Raw genomic sequence first — 10244 nt, 5'->3', positions numbered from 1 at the left:
AGGTGTTGATCCGAAATGCTAGATTTTGGTTGTGCGTCAAGAAGCTTAGTTCAGCAGTACATAGTTCATGCATCAAGATACTTAAAAAAAAAGATGATTTCTCAAAGGTTGCACATGGAGATCGCTTCTGATAAGAGAGAGAATACCTGTTAAATGGCAGAACTCGTTATCGTCAATAATGTTTAAGTTTCTGAAACACTGTATTCTCAATGATCACCTTTTTCTAGTGAAATAGTTGTAACCTTGTTTACTAACTTAGAACTATAGTAATGATTTGTACCACTTATATTGTATCCCCAGTAGGCATGCATTTTATTTATTGACAGTTAGTATTTCTCATTATTAGTATTAGACAAAAGAAAGCCATGGTAAATAATTTATTTCAAATTGAACCAACGTATGCCTCTCATGCCATATACTGGATGTCCATATTCTTGGTGTAAGTGCGATTGCCAACTTTAAGGACTTTTATGTATGAGATGTAATTGTATTTCCATGTGTATCCTGGAAGGAGCATGGTCAATATGCACACGTGTAATGCACTAAGATACTAACTATGAGAAGGGTAGAATTTTTAGAATATGTAAGAAGCCCCCATTGAATAATTATGTCAGTTCATGGCGTAACATATGCTTATCAACTATACTTGCCTCAGTTTCCTAATTGCTGGACCGCATAATCTTATACGAGTCATGTCCAATGAACTCTTTGTGAAATGGATGAACTTCTTGTATGCTCCAATATCTCGTGCTGTTCTTTCACCTTCTAGCAAAACATCATAAGGATCTGATATCTGTAGAGTGTTCGAAGAGGACACGGTTGACTTGCAGTTGTATGAAGACCTGGAGATAACACTCCTGGAGCTCATGCAAGAAATGTTAAGTTTAGGAACAGTATCTTCTTTGCATTCCGGTTGCATGGATGACTTGTGAAGTTTATGAAAAATGATGATCAGAGTTTTGATGAGTTGTTCTGACAGTTTGTTCGGTGATTCGGTACTGGTTTCTTCATCTGAAAGGCCCCAGCTTTGATTTGGTTCATTGCAGCTTCGTGAATACACAGCTTCCTTATCTGTTGAAAATCCAAACCATACTAATTTCATTATGAAAAACCTATTTTTAATGCAAATCTGTGTGCTCTAAAGATGCTAGCAGTTCCTTGTAGATGGTAAATAAATGCAATTAGCACGATTAATAACAGGCCAACACTTTTAGAAGATTTAATTACCTTCATGTCTTGGTTCCTTCTTGATTTGTTTCATAGTTGTAAATGAACTTGTTGATATTTTTTTTCTTCCTTTTTGTTGATTTCAAGAGAACTTGTGCAGGTTCCTTGGAATCTTAATGACACACAATAATATCTATGTATATTGACTATGAGGGATTTTGACACGATTTAAGCAATATTTATACCCTTTGGCTTTCTGCAGGATGTGCTGCTTGTTTCAGTCACCAATTCAAGAGCATATCTTTCATCTTCAGGACTGCATAGGAATTCCATCTGTTTGGGCTCCCGCTGTTCATGTAAATCCCATTCTTTCTGTTCTCTCTCTTGATACAAATGTAGTTTCAAGTCTTTCACCTTTCTCTCCAGGCAAATTATTTCTTCTTCGACCATTGCTATTTCTGCTAGAAGTACCTGCACCTGAACAGATAATTTATGTTAAATAAAATTTTCTTCTGACCATGTTGTGGTTGCGGTCGAATAAGTGTATGTTGTTGTTTATGTTGGCTGGTAATTAGTGGTGTGTATGATTAGCATAAATTAATATTCAGTAGAATTGACTCATGCAGATAATATTTTCATGCTTGAGATGTTTTGGAGAAGATGGCTATTTGGTTCTACTAACAATTACAAATCTTGTTTTCTAATTATATATACAGAGTTGTGTAGACACACCAATTAGGTTAGGATATTTTATCTCGAAGCTTTTCTTTCATTGAATTTAGATTTATTGTCGATTAATGTGGGAATCTGGAATCATTATGGAGTCTTGAGTATTGATGGAATAATATGCATCTCACTTTCATTTGTTCTCGGTTATTTAGCATCGCAACTTAGAGATCACAGTCTTGCCATATTGTTCAGTGATATTCTAATGTGGGATTTTTATGGTTTTCTCTTTTTCGATTGGTCCGTTTTCCTACAGAAAGAACATGCTTCTCTTTTCTCGTAGCCATCGCTGACATTTGAAGGATTCTGTCAGTTTAGAAACTATTAGCCACTTCCTCTCGATGACCTTATCTGAATCATTGCATTATTATAGCTTAATAACTACCCCTGACGGTTTGATGGTTACGAGGTGACGGCTCGTCCAGCAAAATGAGCTACTAAGAGACAGAGTGGGTGAGACCAGAGATGTTACAAATAGGGTGAGCCTCTTGGTAGCTCATTTGGCAACATGAGCTCTCATCTCATACCCATTTTTCCCATTCCTCATTATTTTTACGCAAAACTTATTATACAAAAACGTAGATTAATTTACAGGTAATTGCCCGACGATACCTTAAGAGGAAGGAATGAAGACAGGCAAGAACGGCAAACCGCTGGCCCGCGCATCGCGCACTCTAGCGCCCGATTCAGGTTTCTCTCCGCCTGAAGTATCTCTTGCAACTCCTCCACCTGCATCAGTTACCAACTGTTCATTCTTTTCGCTAACATATATAATCCCCAGTACAGAGCTCAGCAGGCTGCTGCTCAACTCACCTCCTCCTCGAGATCTCGCCTCTTCTGATGCTCCCTTCTCCTCTGCATCAGGATATCTTCAAACTTCATTACTTATGTTGTTAGCTGTGAATTTAAATACGTGGTTGAAGAGTTTTAAGTTTGAAGGTGGTAGAAAACTGCAGGTGTGTTCATTTAATCCTTTCGGTGTTTGAAGGAAATAATAATAATAATAATAATAATAATAATAAATAAAGAGAGGTTTACTCACAGGACCCGTGGACGTTGGTCAAAAGTTTTATGGGTTTTGCTTTATTAACATGTACCGCGTGAGTAGCTTAAAATCTATGCGGTTGGAGGAGTGGGATGAAGAGGTGCTAAGCATTTAATTTTCTTACGCTGGTTCGATTGGGATGTAGAATTACATCTGAATTGAATTTAATAAAACAGTCCAAACAAAAAACGCCATCTGGCCCTCGTAACTCTCTGCTGAGGGGCGACTTTTTTTAATTATTTATTTTTATATATCTCTAAAAAAAAAATGTACCCAGAACTTACATGTTTTTTTTCTTTTTTGGGATAATATCATTATTTCCCTCTTAAAAGTATGAGTGAACTCTCCCCTTGTTCTTAAAGAACCAATATGCATGCATATTTTCCTCTTTAAACTATGTGTGTATCCTTAATGTGATCATCTTGTGAGCCTACGCTCAAATATTTAACAAAGTAATGACATGATTTTTGTTTATTATTTTATTTTTTGCATTTCTTGTATCTTTGCATTCTAGAAAATAATTTTTTTTAATTCATAAAAGGGTGATGATAAAAAATTCTAGCAAGAAAGTAGTTAAAATATGTTTTTCGGTTTGGGGGAAAAGGACATAAACTGATAAAAGCTCACCAAGAAGTAAGAAAAAAAAACATAATTATGTTATTAATCTGTTAAATATTTTATTATATGCTCACAAAATGACCATATGAAAGTCGTAAACATAGTTTGAGAGGTACAGTTAAAAACATATTTTATTCTTTTTTATTAGTAATCGTTAATTTTTCAAGTAAATTATTATAATTTTTTAGTGCAAATTAAGAATCAACATAATTTGTGAGTGGTATAATAAGTGTTAGATTCAAAACAAATCATAATAGTTCTACTTTTTTTTAATAGTAGCCAAACGGAGTTCTTGATTGAGAAAAAGAAAAGTTATACAAGTGTGACCTTAAAATCGCTACGTTTAGGAACTATTACTTAAGGCCCATATATAATGGGCTCCAATAAAGAATCAAATCACAGCCTACTTATAGAAGCCCATTAACCTCAGCCCAACCAAAAATGGATCCCTATTTGACTCTCGTGTTCCCAATTATTCGACTTCTCTCATTCTAGCTGGTGAATTCGCTAGGGTTTGGGTTCCCGAGATCGAAACCCCAAATTCTGCACTCGTTGCATTCTTTCTCCAGGTTAGTCGTCGATCTTTGAAATCGAATTCAAAAACCCTATTTTTCTCTCTCTCGATTTGTAAAACCCTAACTTTCCCTTTTGCGGGAACCTTCTATGAGAGCGCTTGAGGGCTTAATCTTTTGTGAGATATTCGAAGATTAGGGCTTTCCTTCTTGACTTTTATCAATTGAAAATCTTTCTTATTTTATTAGGGTTTTATAAAGTTGTTTTGAGTTTCCTAACTTGTTAAATAAATAAAAAAAACCTAAAAGTCAAAAACAAAAATTTCCCTTTCGCTTATTGAAGCTGCTTGATTTCTTGAAAGCCAGTTTGCCCCAAAAATACGAACATTTAAAGCATCTCTTGTTACAGTTCGATAATGAGGAGGCACAGTCCGGCGTATTATAGCCCCCCGCGAAGAGGTTATGGTGGTAGAGGAAGAAGTCCACCGAGGAGGAAGTACGGCGGTGGCGGCGGCGGCGGGCGCAGGGAATCTGGTCAGAGTCTTTTGGTTAGAAACATTCCCCTGAATTGCAGGTAAAGATTCTTCCTTTGATGTTTGTAGTTGGTTTTGCTTTGTTATATGAAGGGTTGATAGTGGTTGTATATTTGTCCTTGCATATTTAGACAATTTTGTTTTCTTGTCTACAGAGCGGAGGACCTCCGCGCCCCATTTGAAAGGTTTGGGCGAGTAAGGGATGTTTATTTACCGAAGGATTATTATTCTGGGTGAGTTCTTAGTGGTTGATGTTTAGGCCTTGATGATTAAGGATGTGAATGTTCCTTTTTAATGTATAGTTCATCTCTCTTATGATTTCTGATTCGACGTAGTTCAGTTGAATTCTTGAGATTACGAATAAGAAAACCCTTGTCATGGTTAGCGTTTACCTAAGTCCTGAAGAAGGCTGGAGGTGGTCTTAACCTACTGCTACACCTGAATGGTTTTATGTTTTATCTGAGAATGCTTTCTTTGAGATATAAGGAAAAGGTTTATATTACACCATTAAAGTAGGATTTGCAAGAGGCGTAGGCATAAGGTACGCGTGTCATATGATAATTTTTGTGAAGAGCAAGCTATCAGTATTTGGTTATTTTTCCTCTATTAGTGGATGGAAAAGGAGCGATCAGTTCATCTGGAATGTTCCCCATTGTGTGGTATAATTATAAACACAACTGCAAAAGTGATGGTGTTTTCTTTGTGAATTATTTTCAGTACTGCAATCAACGAAGGGCAAGTTCTGAGGGATGCATGGTAGTGTAATATGTAAGAGATTCATTTGTAGATATAAGTTTATGTGAACGTTGGCTTCCAAATACATGGAATTCTGATCAACAGTCTCAAAGTTTAGAGTATCTTGCAGAGTGCAAGAGAAGCTGGTGCACAACATTATGACAAAAAAAAAAGAACCAAATTAGTAAATTATGCTCATGTAGAGTTTTTAATGTTATTTTGGTGATTTCAAGAATTTTGACTAAGGTTTTGCACTTGCTCCGTTAGCATATTGTAGTCTTGCCTTTGCTTCACTATCATATTCTCATGGTTGGCTTTAGGATGTAAGCTAAATTTGGAGAAACTGCTGCAAATGAAATTTCCAAGCTTCTTGTGACTTTATTTCAACTTGATACCTATCTGGTTTGCTTATTAATTCATGTCATATATCTGCCAATGAAACTATGAGCTACAGTGGGGTCTCATAAAATCTGATGCCAGTGTAGTTGTGAGGTGGATGCCTCAAACCATAATTTCTCTTCAAATTCCCCAGGACCAGGAGGGGTACAAAGAAGATGCAATTATGGTATCTACTGAGGAACCATCCTGTTGTTCACATTTATAAATGGATGCCTTCTTATTTAAGAGTTGGAGCCTTATGAAATATAATCAACCTGGTGATTTTTATTCTGCATTTTCTTCTTTCTTGGAATTTTATATCAATATCACCAAGGTAGAAAAAATGCTTTGAAACATACTTTTTATGGTTATTATATTCTTCTTTTGTGCTTCTGCAGTAAGTTGCGATTTGGTTTGCTTCTCAAGGGTGCACTGCATTGAAGTAATTAGAAGCTTTGCACTTTATGATGCTCACTCTTTACAATTGCCTAACTTATTCCTTCGGTTGAGGGTCTAGAGTCATATTCAAATGAAGCATTCCCTATCAAGAAGCATTTGGAATCCACATCAACATGAGGTTGTTGAAGATCAAGTTAGAATGAAGACCAATTAAATTTGCATGAGAAGTGGAAGCATAGTTAATATCAAGTGATACAAGTAGTTACTTCATTTGAAGAATTTGAAGATATGTGACTTTACGAAGTTTCCGTACATATTGTGTAGAAGAGAGGTCAAGGCATTAGAGTGTGGACTGCTAGATGCCTTATGCGGTAGTTGATTGTCTTTTTTGATGGAAACGATAGTAAGTAAATGCCTATCCATCATGAAGATTTTTAGGAAGTCATTAAATGATGACACTGTTGATGGTAAACTTAGCAAGTAGCTGTGTTGTTTTTACCTTTCCCATGTTTGGTTTTGCACTGGCTTTGACCATCCTCACTAATTATGCTTCAAACTTATATTGCAGTGAGCCCAGGGGATTTGCATTTGTGGAGTTCATTGACCCTTATGATGCTGCAGAAGCTCAGTATCAGATGAATCGGCGGCGATTTGGTGGAAGAGAGATAACTGTGGTGGTTGCATCTGAAACAAGGAAAAGGCCTGAGGACATGCGTCACAGATCAATACATAAGTACTAACATATATTCCCTTTTGTTTACTGCTGTTACTGTATTTATTACTAATAGGTGTGATGTTTAATATTGTATATACTTTATTGTTATTATTTGTTTCACAGTGGGCCTTCTCGTTATGATGATCGGCGATCTTCTGGACATGGTACTTGCTTGATTTCTTGATATTATTTTTGATTGTTGACATTTGGCATCAACTGTCATCTAACTTTTGTCATGGGTGAAATATTCTTTTTGTTACTATCACAACTGTAATTGCTTTATGAATATATTTATGTTTAAGTAGTACTCTAATACTGATTATCTGACTTACTGAGCATTGATTCTTAAATATGAGAATACGCAAGTGTTGGCAACATCTTTTTTTGTCCCTCAAGCATCCAGTAGTGAAAACTAAAATCTTGATTTTGTTTTTTCTTTCTCCTGTTTTTAATAGAATTAAAAATTGATTTAAATGAATTGTTTATGTTGCCTGTGTTTGTTGTACTTTCTCAGTTACCCTTGCATCCCTGAGTTCAGGGATCTTGTTCAAACAGTTGCAAGTTAATGTTTTCTCTCATGCTGAATTATATACACCTCCATGGGTAAAAAATTTCCAGTTCAATATATCTGTTGGGTTGTTGACATCAAGACCATCTAACCTTGATGAGCATGTTTTAGTCTTTTCTTAGATCCAGACTTGCGTTTTCTCCAAGTTAAGAGTGTGGTATATAGGGATCATGTATTTACCTGTCAGTTGCTATGAAGTTTTGTCTTAATGCAAATTTGAGCTGCTTCTATAGACCAATCTATATATTGGATTGCCTGTGTGTTAAATATTTTCTATAAAGCTTCATTTAATTTTATAGGCCGCTCACGTTCTCGTTCGAGGTCACGTTCACGTTCTCCTTACCGCCAACCTACTTCTGGAGCCCGGCATACATCTAGGTTTGTTGAAAAGGCTTTCAAAGTTATTACTTCATAGAAATGATGCATAACTAATTTGATAATTGATGTCTCTTCAGGTCATACTCTCCTGCACCAAGACGAGAAGGTGGTTACTCCCCAAGAAGGCAAGATGATTATTCTCCAAGAAGAGAAGGTGATTATTCACCAAGAAGGCATTCAGACCATGCAAGGTACCCAAGGGATTATCCAGAAGGACGTGATGAGGACTATAATCGCAGATCACGGTCTCCAGGGTATATCAATGCTAACCAAAATCAACCTGACAATGGTCATGCAGAGTAAGTTTTTGTGAACTCCCTTACATCTCCCTTACATTTTCACCTGCTCTCTCTTTTTCCCCCCTTGAGAGATATATAGAAGAATCAATTATCGACCAGTTATAGACCAACTTCTATTAGCTCAGCATGAATTTCAATCCTTCCGACTTTATTTCTGTATGAAATTTCCATGTCATGAATTTGGTTCCAAATAAACATAAAAAATATATATATATATATATATATATATATATATAGAGAGAGAGAGAGAGAGAGAGTATACATTCATAAATTTATTATTTGTATTAATATAGTTGCGGATATAGAATGTTTTCACAATGTTTTGGTTGCTAAGGGGGGAGCATTCCCTATTTCAAGTCTAGATTTAGAATTTATTAAAAAACATATGCAGGGGCAAAATCAAAGGAAGGAAAGAAAAAAGGAAACAACATTAGTATGTCAGCAAAATCGTCACACACGCGTACATACTTATTGACACAAGGTCGGGTAATTGGCTGATAGCTATTTAATATGGGGGTAAAAGGGACAAGTTACCTTAACTTTAACAAAAACTCTTTCGATTCCTTCTGATTGATGTTTTCGCTTTTAGATAGACATAACTAATTTTCCCATCTTATGATGTGTTCTTTTTTTATGATTAGGGTTGTTCCTATATCTTTTTGAGACATTAGTAAGAATGTTTTGGGTTTAATAAAATTGGAACCTTTGATAATGTTATGGCTAATTTCATGAAAGAGTGACATTTATTTTGAGTTTTATCCTAAATATTTTTTTCCTCTTGTGAAATAGATTGCATGGAGCTTAGCGATCGCACATGGTAACTACATCTCTTATATAGCTACTCATCATGATTTTTTCTGAAATTAATGGGATTGGTAAACTTGCTAAGAAGTTAGTGGAGGAAGGATACTTTATATACTTAGGCATACGCTTTGCCTAAGTTAACACTAATCTTGTCTGTAGTAACAAGTGTTGAAAGAGCATTTTCGGTAATGAAAAATATTAAGAATGATCTTTGAAACCTAATAAATATTTGTTGTCTTGCATTGGAAAGGATATATTGAAATCTAATGAATATTTGGTGTCTTATATTGGAAAATATATATTTTGTAAGATATGCAAGGAAGATGTCAAGAAAAGGTTTGAAAAGCAAGAAGAATGCTACTGTAAACACTATGTTCTAATTGGAAATAGACTTAATTGCATGAATCCCCTATAGTTTCAACTACGTTGCACTTATATACCCTCACTTGTTCTATCCAGCACCTATATACGCTAAAATGTTTAAAACTTTCAATTATGTACCCTCAATTGCTTATGGAAGCACTTGCATGTTTAAAGTTTTTAAAACTTGCACTTAAATATCGTAAGGTTTTTAAATTTTGCACTTAAATATCCTGAAGTTTTTAAAACTGGCACTTAAAAACTTTCAAATGTTTAATTATATGAAATGTTTAATATTGTGTAGATTTCTTTTTGGATTGCATACATAATACTCAAGCCAATCATCACTTTCATACTGAGTATCTTCATACTTTGTGTTGTATTTCGTATTGTCATTATAAGTTCAAGCCCTTCGTATTGTCATTATAAGTTCAAGCCCTTCATCACTTTCATACATTTGCAGAAAAGATTTCTATGATGACGATGGGAGGAGACGCTCTATCTCAAGGTCTCCAAGACGTGCTTCACGTTCGCCTTATGGTTCACGATCCAGGTCTGCAGACTTGTCCCCAGGACGCAGCAGATAAAAGGATGATGCGGGTTTTATCTATTTTGTTTCTGCGATGTATTCTGCTATGTCTTCTGGAATCCAATGTTCGGACCCGTAGATTTTATAAGTCTGGACCTACCTGTATTTTCAGGTCTTGCAGAACTTTTTTAGTTTCATATCTGACTCTAGGGTGCCTTTTCTGTCTCTGCAGACTTTTTGAACAATTTTATGCTTAAACTTAATTACAACTTATGTAGTCGTTGTTGGCGGTGATGGTGTGGAGAGGGTGATAGCTCTAGCACCAATGTGGATTCTTATTGTTGCTATGAAATGTGAACTTTTGAGGTTAAGATTTGACCAAGATGTCTCGTGCATCATCTGTTGAGCCGACGCTCAGGCTATTTCTTTGGGAGAGAATATTTTGATATAAGCTGCTGCTTCTTTTCCTTTTTGTTTT

The 10244-nt window shown here is 35.6% G+C and overlaps 2 protein-coding genes and 1 long non-coding RNA gene across 4 annotated transcripts; 2 read left to right on the top strand and 1 right to left on the bottom strand.

Moving 5' to 3' along the window:
- Positions 84 to 2795, bottom strand: LOC109826308. The gene is made up of 4 exons (XM_020393329.1): positions 2707 to 2795; positions 2506 to 2622; positions 1413 to 1644; positions 84 to 1071 (listed from the first exon to the last, which is right to left on the bottom strand). Exons 1-4 carry the CDS (start codon positions 2773 to 2775, stop codon positions 641 to 643), a joined length of 849 nt encoding a protein of 282 aa, XP_020248918.1. The 5' UTR covers positions 2776 to 2795; the 3' UTR covers positions 84 to 640.
- Positions 1442 to 2758, top strand: LOC109826309. The gene is made up of 3 exons (XR_002243272.1): positions 1442 to 1523; positions 2476 to 2583; positions 2675 to 2758. It is a non-coding gene; the product is annotated as an uncharacterized LOC109826309 (long non-coding RNA).
- Positions 3996 to 10037, top strand: LOC109825348 (serine/arginine-rich SC35-like splicing factor SCL30). Of its 2 annotated transcripts, none has more exons than XM_020392193.1 (8): positions 3996 to 4125; positions 4478 to 4642; positions 4757 to 4834; positions 6682 to 6846; positions 6952 to 6992; positions 7696 to 7774; positions 7852 to 8073; positions 9701 to 10037. In XM_020392193.1, the coding sequence occupies exons 2-8, from the start codon at positions 4485 to 4487 to the stop codon at positions 9822 to 9824; spliced, it is 867 nt and encodes a 288-aa protein (XP_020247782.1). In that variant the 5' UTR covers positions 3996 to 4125; positions 4478 to 4484; the 3' UTR covers positions 9825 to 10037. The 2 variants fall into 2 exon arrangements, with proteins under 2 accessions (XP_020247782.1, XP_020247783.1); XM_020392194.1 differs by lacking the exon at positions 9701 to 10037 and adding an exon at positions 8863 to 8890.

The sequence above is a fragment of the Asparagus officinalis genome, chromosome 10 (genome assembly GCF_001876935.1).
Source record: "Asparagus officinalis chromosome 10, Aspof.V1, whole genome shotgun sequence".
In the NCBI taxonomy this organism is placed as follows: Eukaryota; Viridiplantae; Streptophyta; class Magnoliopsida; order Asparagales; family Asparagaceae; genus Asparagus; species Asparagus officinalis.
This window is presented reverse-complemented; position numbering and strand designations above follow the sequence as displayed.